The sequence below is a fragment of the Aphidius gifuensis genome, linkage group LG5, assembly GCF_014905175.1.
Source record: "Aphidius gifuensis isolate YNYX2018 linkage group LG5, ASM1490517v1, whole genome shotgun sequence".
Taxonomy (NCBI): domain Eukaryota; kingdom Metazoa; phylum Arthropoda; class Insecta; order Hymenoptera; family Braconidae; genus Aphidius; species Aphidius gifuensis.
In genome coordinates, this window is record NC_057792.1 from 210,111 (window position 1) to 229,606 (window position 19,496).

General features: G+C 23.6%; 1 protein-coding gene across 3 annotated transcripts; it reads right to left on the bottom strand.

Annotated features, from left to right (window-relative positions):
• Positions 1–866: 866 nt before the first annotated feature.
• On the bottom strand, positions 867–17,541 carry LOC122856600 (putative uncharacterized protein DDB_G0282133). Of its 3 annotated transcripts, XM_044158306.1 has the most exons (8): positions 17,451–17,469; positions 17,171–17,294; positions 13,095–13,192; positions 4,645–4,811; positions 4,493–4,566; positions 4,324–4,422; positions 3,054–3,669; positions 867–2,974 (listed from the first exon to the last, which is right to left on the bottom strand). In XM_044158306.1, exons 3-8 carry the CDS (start codon positions 13,175–13,177, stop codon positions 1,536–1,538), a joined length of 2,478 nt encoding a protein of 825 aa, XP_044014241.1. In that variant the 5' UTR covers positions 13,178–13,192; positions 17,171–17,294; positions 17,451–17,469; the 3' UTR covers positions 867–1,535. The 3 variants fall into 3 exon arrangements, with proteins under 3 accessions (XP_044014241.1, XP_044014239.1, XP_044014238.1); XM_044158304.1 differs by having other exon boundaries at positions 17,171–17,541; XM_044158303.1 differs by lacking the exons at positions 13,095–13,192; positions 17,171–17,294; positions 17,451–17,469 and adding an exon at positions 11,646–12,905.
• Between the last annotated feature and the right edge of the window lie 1,955 nt (positions 17,542–19,496).

Consider the following 19,496-nt stretch of genomic DNA (forward strand, 5'->3'; position numbering starts at 1 on the left):
TTTCTCCATAAATTATTTTTGTCTTTGCATTAATGACATAAACAAACAGTTTATTTATTATTATAAAGTATACAACTTGAAAAGCCAAGCTTGTCTTAAAATTTTATTTTTAAAAGTTTTTTATTTAATTATTTATCATTAAATTTCCAGTATAACAAATTTTTAATTAACAACTAGGCCGGTATGAATTTAAGTATATCAAACTTGGCTTTTCATTTGCATTAACCATTTATTTATTTATTTATTTATTTATTTATTATTAAAATATTATTATTATTATTATTTTTTATTTTAAAAAATGAAAAATTTTTATTTTTACTGTACTTAACAGTTTTTTTTTTCTCTGTTAGCATATCTGCAGCAAACATTATTGTGAATGCATTGTTAACTATTTATTTATTTATTATTTATTATTATTATTATATGAGTTACTATTATCGTCTTATGAAAAAGTGAAATATATATTGAATAAAATGGTGCAAAATTTACTCTTTTTTTTTAAATTTCGATTACAAACTGTGCCAAGTAATAAAACACATGTCAATTTATTTATTTATTTATTATCAACTATTATTATGATTATGATTATTATTATGACTGGTTAAAATTTTTATTAATTATGCAGTCAACATGATTACGATGATTTATATTTTTTTTATGTAAAAAGAATTAATTAAAAACAAATGGGCAACCCTTGTTGGCAATTGGGAAAGTAGTTATTAATAATTTTTAATATTATTATTTATTATTATGTATATAATATTTATATTTATATATATGTTTATAATAAAATTAACATTGCAGTCTTACGGTGTGTCAACTAAACGTTGACAACAATCAAAGTATTTTTTTTTTTCTTTTTTTTCTTCTTGATTTATATAGATATTTATATAGTTTTTTTTTTTTTGTTTTTCTTTTTTGTTTTATATGCTTACAAGATTAGTCTTTACATTGTAATTGCTTAGTTGAAATTTTCAGGTAAACAATTTAATTTATTACCTTGGTTTTTTTTACTTGGTTTATTTATTTATCTCTCTCTCTCTCTTTTTTTAATAGTAATTTAATTTTAAACTATTTAATAGAGATTTTATTTTTTAATTTTTACACTCAATTTATTATTAATTATTTTCGCCGATTATTTCATTTAAAAACAAAGCAATAGTTAATATTACTAATTTAAGATGAATTTCTTCCTGATTTTTTCAGTCAGTTATTCAGGAAGATAACATTTATTTTTTTTTTTTGTTACTTATCAAATTACACACTGACTAACAAATTAAAAAAAAAAAAAAAAAAAAATATTATATATCGATCGATTGCACAATTTATTTTTTTCGCTATTTAGCTTTCAATTTATATTTCAACATGATCAATTTGTTTTTCCTGATTAAATTTATAATTTTTCCAATTGTTGTAAATAAATTAATTGATAAATTGACCAAGTACGTTGTCAATTATTAATTAAATTAAAAAATGTTAATAAATAAAAAAAAAAACAATAAAAATTGATTTACTTTGAAGGCTTATGATAAATTTCAAACACCAATATTTTGTTTAACATTAATAACTTTCATACTGTGATGATCTTGTTGAAGTGTTTTAATCATTTTTTTTTGTATTTCATGTTCAGCTTGTAATTGATCATAATTATCACGTTGTGAATGAAGATCTGAATTTTCAATAACAAGACCCAATTCATCAAGTTGATTTTCTTGATAAGTTATTCTATCCTCTAAATTTCTAAGTGTTTCATCAACTTGTTCAGATGCATAATGTTGTGATAATGATGGTGGAACATTTGGATCTGGTTCAGTATTCATAACATGACCAATTTCATCAAGCATTTTTAATATATCTGGATTTGATTTCATAATATCTTGAAGACTTGATTTATCCTGTTCAGGTGAACTATTAAAATACTCATTTCTTTGTCTTTTTTTTGATGTACTATTATCACCATCATCAATGCCATTAGCTTTACCATTAATATTAACATCATCATCATCATCATTGGTGGTATCTAATGATCTTTTACCACAAATTGAATTACCATCAATTTTTTCAGTTTTTATGTACATAATCATACTGTCTGGTTTACCATGATGTGATGATACTGATGGACTCAATTCATTATCATTTTCATAAATATTTTTACTATTAAATGTATTTACAATTGAAATATTTTCATCAATAATATTAACTGGACTTATTCTATCATCAAGCTCGGTAATTATATTTTTTTCACTAATTTTATTATAATTATTTTGACTGATTTTTTGAATAACTGAATTTGTTGATAATGTTTTTGATGATGATAATGATGATGATGATGATTCTTGTTTATCACTATTATTATTATTATTATTATTAATTGTATTATCTGGTGATTTAATGTTTTTAATTTCTGATTTAATACGTTTATCATGATTTAAAGAAGAAGAAGAAGAATTTGATGATGACGATGATGAAGACGATGAAGATGATGATGATGATGATGATGATGATGTTAATCCAATTTGACGTGTGTGTATATTAACTGGTGGCATATGTTGTGAATACATTGCTGCTTTAGCATATTGAATTTCTGGATTTGGTGATGATACTAATGGTACATCTGTTATTGTTGGTGATGGTGATAAACCATTAATTAATTGTAAAATAACACCTTCAAGTTGTGATGGATCTTCAACACTTGGTGGTTCTTCTGATTTTTCATTAATTTCATTATTATCTGTTTCAATAATTGAACGATTATTTGAATTTGTTATTATTGCTGAAAATCTTTCTTTCATTTCTTTGATTAATTTTTCACCTTCTTCTTCATCAACAAGTGTATTAACACAAACAAATGATTCAAATGTACCAGTTTGTTTATCAAATTCAAGAAAACCATGAGTTCTTAAATAAATAAAATCACCAGTTTTTGATAATAATCTATAACATGATGCACCAAATTCTAAACGACAATCGTACACTGTAAAAATAAATAAATAAATGAAGATTAATTAATTAATTAAAATGAAAATAAAAAAATAAAAAAAAAGCAAACTTACTTTGACGTAGTGCTATTATTGTCCATCTAACATCATCTTTATGCATATAACGAAAGGCACTAGAGCCAGATACTTCCTCAGACATATAACCAGCAACAACAGATATACGATGATCACAAAAAATTATTCTACCATCAACCAAATGACGTGTAACATATTCTTCTTTACTTGCTTCAAATAATGATAATTTGGTGAATCTTCTTTGTAATTGTCTTGCAATACCAACAAATATAATATCATTGCTTGTTGTATTTTTACTTTTACCTGGTCTATTACGACAATAATTTGATAATCTTAACATTCCAGTTATATTAAAACATTTATATTGTGTATGTTCACCACGTGAATTTGTTCTTTGTGCAAATTTTATATTAAAATTACGTCGTTGTTCACGAAAATTATTAATATTATTTGTATTATTTGTATTTGTATTATTATTTGATGATGATAAACTTGAATCATTTGATGAATTTGAATTATTATCATCAATGTTTGATATATTTGATATTGCTGCTGGTTGGTTCAACAATGATTCATCAGGTGTTAAATTTTTAGTTAATTCAGCATGATCCTCTGGATGTATATAGCTGTAGAGTGATTTTCCCATCAGTTCATTCTGAAAAATAATTAATTTAATCATTTGTTGGTTATTTTATTTTATTTTATTTATCATTAACAACAAAGATTTTCTTCAAGCAGCATTGACGTAATGAGAGACAAAAGTCTTGTTACGTACTTTGACAAGACGCGCGCGTTACTTGTTATCATCGTGGGTGGCCATATTTTTTTTTTATGATTTCTTTATTCACAATAGCTTACTGATTGTAGACATATTTTAAGAAAAAAAAAAAAAAAACGAGAGTAGAGGGGACAAGTATTACACTGAGTTTATTATTATCATATACATACAGTCTGAAGAAATAAAATACCCAACCGGGGTCAGTCATGATTATGCCTCGTCAAGCACAGACGACAAATTATCATCGTTATGTGATAAAGATATTTAAAGCAAATCCATCCATAGACTACTGTCTTGTTATTATTTTATTTATCTTAATATATACTTGATTAAATTTTTTTTTTTTTTTTGCTGATTAAATTAAAATAATTTCAGATTTTTTCTTTATCTAAACTTTGGATGATTTGAGTTGACGCATTTTTGTTGTTTCAGTAAATTAAAATACCGTGTAAAATAATTGAATCTTTTGACATACATTTATATCGTTGTTTTATAATATTTTCAATAAATTATTAATTAAATTTTACATACCGGCGCATGGCCGAGGGGTCCTTCAATACTTTTACTAATATGAACAATATTTCCAGAGCTCGTTACAACAATGAGGAAGCCTCCACTTCCATCAAAACTCTGTAATAAAAATAAAATAAAATAGCCATATGTATAAATTAATTAATAATCAATAATATAAATAACTTACATCGAGAAAACTTTGTTCAAGATCAATATCATTATATTTATCTGGTAAAAATTCCTGAGATGTGGTGCCCACTGCTGCAAGTATAGATAAATAGTATAAAAAAATTAATTATTTATTGTTTATAAATAATATATATGAATGTATTTATTTACTGTAGTGTGTCCTGAGAAATGCAGCAGCTAGTCTGAGAATTGATATTTTATCCTGCCGCCTGGAACTTCCAGCGACAACAGGTACCAATGCAGCCATAAGAGCAATGTTGTTATTGAGATTATCCCTGCGTTGTTTTTCCGCAAGATTTCGCGTTGCTCTGGCATTACTGTAACAATATAAATGTGTCATCATTATATAGTTTTATTTTATAAATATATAAATAATTGTAAATGTATATCAATTGTTTATTAAATCACACTTTTTCTTTCATTTATTTCAGCCTTACTGCATTATTTTTAAATTATTTTTATTCTAAAAACACCCAGACGATTCCCATTAATTCAAAGTTGTTTTTTTTTTTTTTTCTTTTCATTCTAGTTTTTTAATTCAATTCTCTGTTGAATTTTGTATATTTTTTTATTTTTCATTTCACCCACGCAAATGTGACTCAAATAAAATTGAGACTGACAAAATTTTATAAAATAATAAATTCTTCTTGTATTTCATTCAAATAAATATATTAAATTGTAAATAACGCGTGGTTATAGTTTTTTTTTCATTTTTATAAAATTATCGTCAATTTAGTTTGTATTGTAATTTAAAAAACCTAATTTATAATCAAGTGCCAGAAAAATATACACTCAGTATACTATTTTTTTTTTTTTTCATTCTGGAAATTTGTTATTTTGGATAAATGCCAATTTTTTGAAAATATTAATTAAATTTGCAAATACCTAAATATTTATTTTATTTATAAATTAATAAAAAAAAAAGTATTTTTATAAATTTATTTCATCAACACATATTTTTTAAATATTTTTAAAAACTCATTATGTTTATACTAGCTTTTAATGTAATTTTAATATATATAAATATTTTTATAACAAAAGACATTTAATATCATTTTTATCAACTAATGAGTAAGTTTTATTTTTATAAAATAAATAAGAAACAGACTATTTCATTTCTGATTAAAATATTTCTGGTAAATTTAAAAATCAATATCTATTAATAATTTTTATATATTTTTTTTTTCAACAGTATGTGAATTAATAATATGATAATAAAATATTAAAGAGGATACAATGTAGCTAATGCATATTGTACGAATAATTTTGAAGGTTGCATGCAGTCGCAGTCACAACCGCAGCAGCAGCAGCATCAGCAGCAACATCAATAGGGGTGGTGTAAGCCAAAGTTACTGGAGGGTGTAAGGATCGATACTCGACAGTCTGCCACTGAAAGCTAGTAGACTGCTTTTATAGAGAGATAACTTCCCCAAGGATTCCAACATTAACCATGGTCATTGTACTGCTTTTTTTTAAATTTATTTTCTCGACAAAATAAATCTACAATAATCCAATCGATTGATTATATCCCTAATTGCATATATATTTATTTGTCAATCAATAAACCACGACAAATAATTAATTTAATCTGTCAATAAATTGCCAGACACGCATAATCTTGCTCAGCAACATCAGAGTCAGTTTGTGAACCACTGGTCAACAACACTGTGCATATTTTTAAAATAATATATAAATGAGTATATACATAGTTGTATATGCTTGTATATTTTTCAATTTCATTTTCAATATTGATTAGATTGCTTCCATGGAATGTTTTATATTGTTATTTTAAAAATAAATATTTTAGAGTGTATTTTAATATAGATATATATATTCAAAAATAATAAATAGGATTAATAAAAATATTGGGCACCTCTGGATGTCGTCCACGGCCTGCCTCACTGCAGGTTTTCGTGAGCAACCAAATGTTGCCTCCTCTCAGTCCTCAACTAAGTGAAAAAATAAAATAATAAAAAAAAAAAAAAATCAACAGCCCCAGTCAATGTACCAAAGCCCCACCCATCTATCCACCCACCCACTACAATTTATTTTTTCACTATCATCACAATAAAATGCTGAAAAACATCAACACTTTTTTTTTTATTTTTTACGCCCTGTTTGTCACACTTGAAGAGTATACACTGCAATATAAAAGAAAAACCAACTTTTGAAAGAGTGCAGATTCTTTGTTTCTCTGTCTAGTCACTCTGTCAATGTTCAATTTTTATGTGCAGCTTTTTTTCTTTTTTTATTTTCTTTTTAAAGCTCTCTCTCTTCTCGTCTTGATGGCTTTGCCTAAGTTTTTATATATACATATATATAAATTGTACAGAGGAAAGCAATGCGTAAGGGTTGAGCAAGGTCACCTTGAAAATGAGGGAGACATGTTGTTGTTGCCATGGGCAAAGCCAAGTTAAATTTGCTAAAATTCACATTGCATGCTAGCAGAATTTTAAATTTACTAAAAAATACAAATCAAATGCTTATATTTTGTTTATAAATTAGTATATATTGAATAAATTATATTTCAACAGATCAATGATCTTTTAACATAAATATATATGTATATTCATTTATTGACTTTGACCTTGCACATTGAAAAATTAACATATATAGCGTCATCATCATCATCATCATCACTGAAAATGTGTATGCAGTGAGTGCATATAAACTGGTGCAACAACTGTCGAGTATAAATATGAGGGTGACATTGTAACTTGAAAAAAAAAAATATATATATATTATATATACATGTACACATACCAAAAGACAGGATATACACTCGAGTGTGTCTTTGTATTAAAACTCGGTGCAGTAATGCAATATGAGTATGTGTGTGCCAGCCGAAAAACTCGTAAAAACCGTGGTCTTGGGTGCAGCGTGTAGCAACAGCCAAAGTGTAAAAAATATAATTTAAAGTGAAAGAGTACAACATGGAGACTATCATCATCATCATCATCATCATCATCATCATCAACAACAACTGCAGGGACAAGCCTGCAAGAGTGCATGCATATGTATGTTGGTGGGAGTGTATAAAATAAAACAACATTTAATCGTGTGCATGTTCATTTTAAGGGGAAGCCATTTTAGAGGCCAACCAAGGCCAAATTAAAAAAAAAAAAAATTGCAATTTTTATTTACCATGCTTTGGTGCACTCTCCAAACCAGTAACGATGACAAAAAAATTTTATATTTTAAAACCTTTTTTTTTTTTTTTCATACAATATATATTTTTAAAATTTACATTGTAATAAAATATATTTTTATTATTATTTTTTTATTTTTTTTAGTTTTTTTTCACCAAAAATAATAAGGTAATATTAAACCACATGTATCCATTAAACTCCCACGCTTTGATAGAAAATATATATATACCAATGAAAAAAATAAATAAAATTTTTATAAATGTGAAATAAAAAATATAATGTGTGTGTGAGTGTGGAAATACGACGAAAATAATTTAAGCAAAAATAAAAAAATATAAAAATTTACCGTAATTTGTAAAGGAGTATATACTTTCGCATAGAAAAAAAAAAAATAAAATATATAAATATATATAAAATTGAGAAGATGAAAAATATAAAAAAAGGATAAATGAAAATAAGATGAAATTTCTCTCCACGTGTCTAATGCTTTTTTTTTTATTTTTAAAAATACCCCATACAACAACTATTATATATATATATGTATATCATTTAAATTTAAAAAAAAAATCATTCAAAATGATTGCAAACACGTTTTTTTCACAATTTATATATGTATTTATAAATAATCCACGTATAATAAATTACCAAAACAATTATATTAAATTATAAACTAATTCATTTGTTTAAATATATTTATTTTTGTTTTTTTTTTGTTAATTACGGTAATTATTCATTAACATAAATAACCAGTGACAAGGACACATGTGCTAATTATGTACACAGTTGCTATAAATTTCTATACTAAATATAACTCAAAACTATATTAACAAAATAGTTTATATTGAAAACAATTAATTAGATATATTTAATCAGTTGTTTTTTTATTTTATTATAAATTAATATACATTTTTGGATTAATTGATGATTCAAATTTCAAAAAACTTGTAGCTTTTTATTTTTTTATCTATTGAAAATGACTCTAACCCATTGACGTCAGAATATAATAATTTTTATGCTTACAAAGTTGTTAAATATCCAGTGGCAATCCGTCTCAGGTATATAAAAAATTCATATCAATTTTTATTATTTAAACAATTGTATTGAAAATGGAAAAATATTGTCTATTAAAAATAATTTTGTTTTCTAAGATAATCAACAAAATTATTATGTAAAAATGACAAAAAAAAATATATACCTATATATATAATATGAGTGTTTTATCAAATATATTAATCTAATAATATGATTTTTCATTTTTATCGTTAGCTGTATTTTTTTTTATATAATATTACACAAGTAAATTTCCAAGTGAGATAACAAAATTATCATTGTTATTATGATTATTTAAGAGATTACAAGTTTGTGTGCTACAATTATGACACTGCAATTTTAGAATGATGGATGTTTGTCAAGTAGTAATTTTCATGTGACCTTCTTGATTAAAAATATGAAGAAAAAAAACCTTCTAATAATATTTAACAAAAAAATAAAAATACTGTATATATTTATAATAAATATTTTGTGTTTGTTAATTCATTAAAATATTATTAACACTGTATGACAAATATTTATTTTTGCATTTTCGTTAGTAGATATTATTATTTGGCAAGCAATATTGTTGCAGATTAAAAAGTGTTTCAATGTGTCTGGTATGTCTAGAGTACTTTTAAATATTACTAACAACAATCAAAAAATATTTTTAATAATACAAGACGATGCCAAGTGAAATGACGTCTCAATAAGTCCGACACATAAATCTATCAAACAAATTATCAAATTCAATTGGTCCTACAAACTAAATTTATTGTTAACTATATGAAATTAATAATTTTTTTTAAACTGCAGGAAACTGAGTTACGACTCTAGTAACTTCCATCATACGCAGCCAATATTTATTTATAATAAAAATAAAGAAAAAAAAAATACTGTATGAATTAAAGTTGCAAGCTTTGATTATATATTTATTTAATTTTTAATTTCAAATCAATTATGCAATGTTTCAAAAAAACACACACACACACTAAAGACATATAATTATAAAATAATTTTTCTTTTATCCAACCTTTCATTTTTAAATTTAACAAAATAAATAAATTTCAATGAAAGAATAGTCTTGTTACTTTTAAGTTGGGGTAGGTCTCAATAAACGGACCTGTTGCGCAAGCGTGTTTAAATTTATTTTTATTAAATTTAAAATATATTTTTCAAAATGCAATTATTAAAAATAATAATTATGTATTTTTTATATTTTCATTATAAGCTATAATAACTTTATCTACAAGTTGTTTACTAAATTTCACTCAATGAATTTATATGACAAGTATTTTAAAAATATATATATACTTTTTCCTTTTATTTCATTATCATTTTATAATTATGATTATTTTTTAAAATCATCATTGAGTAGTGAGTACAAGGTGTGACGCAATATTGTAATAATAATATACATAGTCGATATTTACAATGAAAAGCGTCATGTCCTAGGTAGAGGACAACAAGGTCAAAGTCAGTCGCATCATTTTAAATGTTTGTGTTAATTAAAATGTTGCATTATCTATCTATCTATCAGCTGTAGACAATATTTTAAATTTTATCCTTTAGATATTTTTTTATGAAATATTTAATTTATTGAAAAAAAAAAAAAAAAACCATGTCATAAAAATCATTACGCTTCAAACATCGTTAAAAAGTATTGAATATCAATTTTTAAAAAATAATAATTTTTCCCATGCAGAATGAATAGAAAATTTATGTTTTTTTTTTTTTTTTTTAAATAAATTATTTATTAACTCATCGAACGAGTTTATTTTATTTTTTTTTTTTATTACTTTTTAACTAGTTGCTTTAACGATCCAATGAAAAATATCGAATTTCAAATGCCTTTATTTAAAACCCTTTATGAAAATTAATAATTTCTTGGATTTCAAGTTTGTTGGAAAAAAAAAAAATAGAATCGTTAAAAAATAATCATTCATGCATGGATTTGAAAGAAAAAAAAAATGAATAATATTTAAAATTCGTATATATTTCGTTAGAATGAAAATGAAAAATCAACAACGCAATTTGTATGAATTGTTATAAATCCACATGATACTAATGTGGATGTTTATTAAATTATGAATAAATGAATAATAAAAAATATATATAAAATAATAAAATGCCACACACGTGCAGTTATTAATTTTCAAAATATATTTATAGTACATATGAAAATATGGAAATGCATAAATATTGAAATTGAAATATTGGAAATATATATCCGACAATCAAATTGACCGACACGTGGCTAATAAAATTTCCATATCATTTGGGATTAATATACCAAAAAAAAAAAAAGTTGCATATCAAATTTAACATTTGATGCATTTTAATGATAATAATAAAATAAACAAGATATAAATTGTTTTGTTTCAAATGACAAACACACTAATTAATTTTTTTTTATGTTTATAAATAACAATAACATTGTTTATTTCAAGGAAATAATTTAAAGTGCAAATTTTAAAAAAACAATGATAAAAATTATTAAAGACAAAGTTCAAGTAGATTGACAGGGTAAATGACCGTTTACATATATGAATTACCTGTTGAATTAATTTTTTATATATATATTAAAATGATGATTTAAATGTTATAAATATAATCAACAAATTTAGCTTGCCTTTTTTGTTATTGAAATATTTTTCCAATCAATGAAATTTGTATGAATGGAATTGTTTATTCGAAAGCAAAAAAATATATATAAATTTTGAGTCGATTGACCTAGACGTTCAATAAAAAAAAATTAAAAATAAATATAATATATGACACAAAGAAATCTTGAATAACCAGATTTTTACATTCAAGTAAGTATATGTATTATTTTAATTCGAAAAAAAAAAAAATGAATGCGATTATTATTGCCGATTGATGTATTAAATTTAACCTCATACACAATTTATTTAGTTTATTGCTTTTTTTTTGTATTAAAAAATTATATTTTGTTTGTAATAAAATACTGACCTTGAACTAGCTGTGGGTTCTTTTAAAGTATCATTTTGGTGAATTGTCATGGCTTGATTAGCATTATCATCAGGTGACATAACGGTTTGTTGTTGTATTGAATTAATTTGTTTTATTATTTGCGGTACAACATTTTGATACTGATTCTCTTGATGTTGCCACATGTTTATTTATTTATTTATTTATTTATCAATTAAAGTTTTTTTAAATAAATCAATTTATAAGATAAAATATTTGCAAATTTTTCTAGCTGTATTAATTGCCATTTTAATAAAACTTATTGAATAATTTCTATTAATAAAATACTGAATAAATTACAAATACATGTAAATATTTTGAATTTAATTTTTTTGGCGCATTAATATTAGTTAGCTTTAAAAAATAATCTGACAGCGACGACGATCGTGTTGAGAGGACTGATAAAGACAAGTAAAGTATTATCTCAGTCAAATTGTGGCAAGCATCATCATCATCATCATCATCATCAAATTAACTCACTCAATTATTATATATTTCATTTATTATTATTTTCATGAGAAAATATAATTTTCATGTTACTCCAAAAACTTTTTACTAAAATACACTGTAAAAATTCACTGCAAGTATTGATTTAACTTGTTAAGAAAATAATAATAACAAAAAAAAGCCGGCTATCAAGCTGATTTTTTATATTTTTTTCAAATAAAAAGATTGTTTATTTTTATTTAAAAAAATAGCAATTAAATATATATACTGATAAAACTATTAAATATAATCAATTGTCCTTCAAGTGATATACTCGACGATCCGGAATCTTGACCTTGACAACGTTCAACACATAACAAATCAACTGCGCAACTCGGAAAATCGCGGAAGCCGTATTAATATATACGCACTTTTAGTTTTTCCACTCAACAAAAAATAGCAATAAACATTTATAAATTATTTAACAAAACAACAATTTTTTATTTTTTTATAATTCAATTATGATAAATTAAATGTAGCCTCGAAATAATCAAAAGTTCAATAACCCACAATCATTTTGACGAAAAAAAATTCAAATTTGAAAAAAAAATAAAAAAATTCACATATAAAAATGAATATTTGGTATTGTATTGAATTAAAAAAAATTCTACTACTTTGGTTTATTTAATGAAAAAAAATAATATACCTAATTTAATAATTTAAAAAGTAATTAATTTTATACTTTATTTATTGATATAGATATTATTTGACAGAGTGATACGTTTGTGCCGGCGGTTGGGCGCGAACTGGCGGCTGCCGGCTGCCCCCACCAAATCAACCGGTTTTCCATCTTTATCTGTTTATAGTCGCCGCCCACAGTCGGCGCATCATCATCATCATCATCTCGACATATTTTTTTTCATATACATACTATATGCATTTTTTTTCATTTTATTTTTTTTATAACCATTAATTGAGATTAAAAAAAAATCAACAAAAACTTACCCATACTGAGTTGATGTGTCGGTTGAAGTTGAAGTTGATGCTGACAAAGTGACTTGCTCATCTTCATCGATTTCGTCCTTCATTTTTGTCAAACTTGGCTGCAACAAAAAAATAGAATAAAAAAACCCATTCAAGATAAATAATCATAGATAAAAAAATTTAAAAAAACCAAAGATTCATGGGAATTTAAATTTTGTTTCTTTTTTTTTTTTTTTAATCAGCATTTTTAAATAAAGGAAAAAATTCATGACTCAGTATATTATATATCATAAATTGGATATATGGAAAATAATAATAAATAATTATTGTATTTAATAAATGAAAAAATAAAAATGTTAAAAAATATGTTTTTTTATTTGAATTAGATTTATCTGGAAAGTGGCGTCAGGTAGGTCCGTGTTGATATCATAACTAGGTCGTTGACTCGTTGACATTTTTCGTTCGCTTACTTCATTTTTATTTTTTTAAATTTATTTCTTTTTTATTGAACAAGAAGAAGAAGAGCACACTGGTTACTCAAAGTTTTGCCCGACACAAATATATAAGCATCTATACAAATTTTTTTTTTTTTTTTTTTTTCAAATAAAACGATAAGATTTTTTTTTATTTTTCAATTTTTAATGTCACGTAATAAATTTAATTTCCACAAATGTATTTTTATATATAAATAAAGTTTATTCATAGATTATATAAAATAAAAATAAAAATATCAAAAAAGTTCAAATTTCATAGGCTAATGACCTATATTTATATTTATAAATAAATAAAAATGAAAAATATTTTACATTTGATTAAAGTAACAATGGCTATTTAAATTTGAATAGCCAATTGATATATTAGATGCGTGTATAGACATTTAAGGGGAATGAAAACTAAAAATAAATATATTTAAAAAAGAAAAAAAAAAAAAACGAGAATGATCGGTTTATTCTGTAAATGTGTAAGTGTATGCTGTATTAAGTACGTCACCTGGCTGACCCAGATAGCGCATCTTCGAGAGTCATCCTTCAGACTAATTAAATACAAAACATGCACGATATCTTACTGCCATTATATTTCAATAATTATTATATACAAAAATACATAATCGCAACGCAATCTATACATTTTTTCCTATATTTTGTTATTTATTTTTATTTAATTTTTAAATGTGCATTATTGACTTGCACCGCGTAATCGCATATCATTGTCGCCGTCAATGATTTAATTTAGTTTGTTATTTTTTAAAATATAAAATTTATAATCCGGCAGTTTTTTTAAATTTTATTAATTTTATTTAATAAACAAAGGTCATTGATAATTCAAGGTTGAATTATTCAAATAATCATTAGAATTTTATATATTTATTATATGTACTTGTCCTTGACGTTCTAATTTTTATTATTATTATTATTATATTGCTTCATTTTTTTTTTGTTTAAAGTTTTTGTGTATTGTAATTTTGTTTTAGATATAAATTTATTTTTATGCTTGACCAAACATCACGTACATCCGCGGCCCTTTTTGATATGTCATTTTTATTTTTCTAAAATAGATATTACTATGAAAATTTAAAAACTTTATTTTTTTTAGATAAAATTTTTATTATTTTTAATTATAATATTATATCTGTACTGATAACTAGGTATATATATTTTTTTTAAATAAAAATTATAATCATTATAAATTATCTGGTGTGAGAGAGTTTTTTTTATAATTTTTTTAAAAAATATTTTCAATTTTTAAAAGCCAGTTGTTATTTATTATAAATTATTTTTACCTTTTGAATGAATTAAAGAATTCAAAGAAATATAAATCTACCAGATGGAAATTAAATGTATATAGAAGGTGTGAACAATCATTGGCATTGAAAGTTTTTATTATTTTTAATATATTTCTTTTTTTTTTTTCTTACTATTATTTGATTTATTTACAAACTCAGAGTGCATATTGTATTCATGAAAATATGCCAACACGCCAAATGCATAAATAATAATTACAAAAAGTTTAAATATTTAAAAAATTGAGCTGAAAAAACTGATGATTCATGAGCGTCACTATTTTGACTTTCAAATATCAAAAAAAAAAAAAAACACCAAACATTGAATTATTATTATCATCATCATTACGTGATAAGACAGTCACATTGTATCATCTGACAACTTTATTGTATATTAAAAAATAGAAAAACAAAAATCATTAACACAATTTAAAAATAAAGTTTTTAAAAAAATTAAATAACACATGGAACTTTCCTGAAAATATATCGTGATAATAAACAATAATAATATTTTGTTAAATAATTTATATATGACATTGTAAAGAGTTTATTTAATTTAAACTTCAGTGAGTGAAGTAGCGGAAATGCGATATACATAAACTTGATCAATTATAATAATATATATATATTGAAATTTAAAAGATGTGTTGAGAATCATTATTGTCATCATCAGTTTAATGAACTCAATAAATAAATGAATAAATAAATTAACAGTGAGGGTTATTTAACCCTGTAACAACAATTACGTCATATTTTATATTTAAAAAAAATACACAAGGGACCAAGTTGAAATAAATAAAATTAAAAAAAAAAATTCCATCATTAGAATTTTAACCTTGAGATAAATTTATAGTTTCCTCATGTTTTTCTTTGTCTTTCACTTTCATGCTAGAGCTGAGTCTTTTTTTAAAATACATAATATATTTTTAACTGAAAATAAATTAAAAAAAAAAATTCTTGCCTATAAATTAGCTATAGAAAATGATAAAAATAATAATAATTATTAAGTTGTTATTATTATTCCTTAACATAATTCATTTTCGATAGATTTGAATAATTGCGCTTCAAGATATTCCTAATGACATCTAGCGTGAAAATAAATAAACTCATCATGTAGTTGTCTGTTTTACCGACATAAACAAGGACAAGAATACATGTCTAGGTCAACAACCCCATTCTTGAGAATCCCCTGACCCATATATTACAGCATATCCACTGGGGCACATGTGTGTGTTGTTCTGATTGTCGGCTGCTGCTGCTGCTGCTATTTTATTTCCCCTTCTTAAATGTGTGTGTATGTACAATAATGACCTCGCCTTGAATCCTCTTAGATTCCAATCCACAAAAATACACAAAGAAATTAAATATATATATATTAAAAAAAAAAAATATATATATATATACGTTAGTTAGTTAGAAATATAAATACGAGTAAACTAACCCAGGCATGAATGAAATTAAAATCCGGAATTTTGTTTTTTTCGTTTTTTATTATATATTGTATGTATAAGTGAAAAAGGAATAATCAATAAAATTTAATTTACATTATTTATACTTATGTATATTTGTAGGCAAAATTATTAATTTATAATATATATTTATTGATTGCATATATAGAAATAATTTAAATGAACATGGGCGTTTTTCTATTTGATATTTAGAAATAAATAATCATGAAATTTTCATGTTAATGATTATAATGTATTTTTTAATTTGATGGTTTTTTTAGAAAAGTCATTTAGTTGAGTGCTCCAATATAATGTTGGACTTTGATCAATGTAAACAGACGGTATGCTAATGAAAAATAAAAATAATAGAATTTGTCAAATTAAAAAATAATTTATCTAATCATGTATCAAGGACAATTGCATTATTAATTACCAATGCTTGTTTAATATAATTATATAAAAAACATGTTCAATAAAGAAGGAAAAATAAAATGTAAAAAAACACCTTTGATAGTGTCAAAAGTCAATGCCCTGTGGAGTGAAAAGAAAATAATAAAAAAAGGAAAAAAAAAAAAAACCTTTCACATAGATATACATATATATACGTCCTAAAAATTTTCTTTATATACCTACAGTAAAAAAAAAAAAAAAGAAATAATAATCATTCACCTGATGACTGACATTATCGAAATACTACTTTCTTGAATTTCGAAAATGAAAAAATAAATATTGAGACATCGTCAATTAAATAGCAATAATACAAATAACACTTTGTGAGTAAAATATAAAAAATCAATAGTCTAAAATATGATGAAGCAATTAACAATACAGATTAAAATATATATAAGAAAAAAACATTTTATAAATACCTTAAAGTACAAATAAAATTGTCAGTGACACGTCGCACAATAATCCGATAATTCAGGGTTTGTAACGCCACAGTGGGCAACAATAATATTTGTCACGAATTAAATAACATTTCACTATAAATAACTAAATAAACAATTAATAAATTAAATAGAATTTAATAAAAAACACTCTAAACACTGTACAATTATATTTCAATATATATTCATATATATATTATATTAATTTAATTAAAATACATATATATATTAATATATAATAATTATTATATTTATTATTCACAATATATTTATTGTTGCGATAGCGCACTGTTGAGTCGCCATTTTTATCTCAACGCGATGGTGTGTGCCTTGCCTCGGTGTATAACTCGATTTTTTTTTATCGTTTTATTTTATTTTTTTTTTATTATTTTATTTTACTTTTTTTTTTTCTTTATATTCCGCGCAGCGCGAGAGCATGCGCCGCGGTTCACGAGAATGTAACAACAACCACGCAACAACAACTCGTTTGGATATCATTGGATATCGTCAAATAAAAATTTACTTTCATCGTCATCTGACGACCCTCCAATGCACAAATACACAATAAAATTTTCTGTATTATGGTTTGTCAATACACCCTATAATAATATTATTATTTTTATTATTTTATTATTATCATTATGTAATATGCAATCATTGATTTATTTACGGCGAATCAAAATTCGTGCATAAAAAAAATGGAAGCTATGCGCTTTTTTGAAAGTCTGCATTACCGACAGTTGGTTGGAGAGACAGAGGCTGAAGCGACATCTACAGTGGCGGCGCTGTTATTTGAATGTTTTTTTATTTTGAAAAAGTTCGATCAATAAAATATGTGTGCGCGTTTATTAATAGGTAATGACAGCAATAGACAATTATTGCAAATCAATTTAGTTGTTATTTATTTATTATTTTTTTTCATCAATAATTATTGTATAATTTTTTTTTTTTTTTTTAACTAACAATTATGTTTAATGTTTAACAACATTTTCACGCTTTAGTTAATTATTTCAATCATTGGCCAAGGTTTTTCCGCGTCTGATATAATAATACTCATAAAAATATGGAAGAAAAAAAAAATAAAATTTGCATTATATGAAAATAAAAAATATTTCAAATGAAGAAACAAAAATTTAATTATACCAGATAAAAGAAGAAATGTTCTTTGATAAATCCGATTATAGATTTTTTTTTTTTCTATAATTTCATTGGACTTTAAATCCCAGAGGTAAGAAAAAATTTTCATCAGATTAAATAAAAAAAATGAATATACATATATAAAGGAAAAAAAAAAAAAAAAAAGTATAAATTCCATTAGACGAACGATGGATTGAGCAGTTGATAAAGTAGCAAATAAAATATGAAAGTAAAATAAATTAACGATAAATAAATTCATAGATAGATATGAATTATTTTTTCAAACTGAATTTTTAATTCAATCAACTCAGTGAATTTAATAATAAAATAATTATTCAATTTTTTACTTTGAATAATATCACACCCACATTATAATGCATATTAATACGCAAATAAATATTTTTTATTTATTATTTTTTAACTTTATCGAGAGTGTGATTGGTCGAGAACAGAGGCAGGCCTCCAGAACGTGATATTGTGTCAATAAATATATATATTTGAATTGTTAAACAAAAGATAACGATTAATAAAAAAAAAAATTATAAATTAATATTCATTATTTATAAAAATATTCATACAAATAATTATAAACAATTGATTAATTACGAGGGAATTAATTCACAACAAAATGTAATTAAGCTGCTGTTTTTTTCCTTTTAAACTCATTAATTTTTGCACGACAAATAAATGTCAATAACAATTTTTTTTAAATAATTTTATTTAAACTTCATACTGACTAAAGTATACGCTTTTAATTATTTTTTTTCCTTTCAATGTGTAGGTAGTTTTATTAATTTATAAATTAATATTTCTCGAGTATTCAAATTAATTGTGACTTACTTAGTTTTTAATTGTGTCAAATTATTCAAAGTCTGAGTGGAATATTGCATCTCTTCTCAACTCAAAGTTTAAAAAGAAAAATTTTTTTTTCATTTAAATGGATAACTTTATACATAAAATCCGATGAAACAATAAGTTAAAGCGTGAGTAGAAATCTTAGCATTGTATTTTCTTTAATTTTTTAATAAAATTTCTCAAGTGCTTGAAAAGTGGTAAAAAAAAATTCTATTTGTTTGTTGATAATAATAATTAGGTAAATTTATGGAAAAATAAAAAAAGTTTGGTGATATAATAAATGATCTGACTTGTCGTAGGCTTTTACGACGAGATT

Excerpts from the sequence above, each read along its gene's own strand:
- LOC122856600 (XM_044158303.1), bottom strand. The coding sequence starts at position 11,809 with ATGTGGCAACATCAAGAGAATCAGTATCAAAATGTTGTACCGCAAATA. Across the intron at positions 3,670-4,323 it reads GACCCCTCGGCCATGCGCCG|AATGAACTGATGGGAAAATC; the intron begins GTATGTAAAATT and ends ATTATTTTTCAG. Across the intron at positions 2,975-3,053 it reads AATAATAGCACTACGTCAAA|TGTACGATTGTCGTTTAGAA; the intron begins GTAAGTTTGCTT and ends TTATTTTTACAG.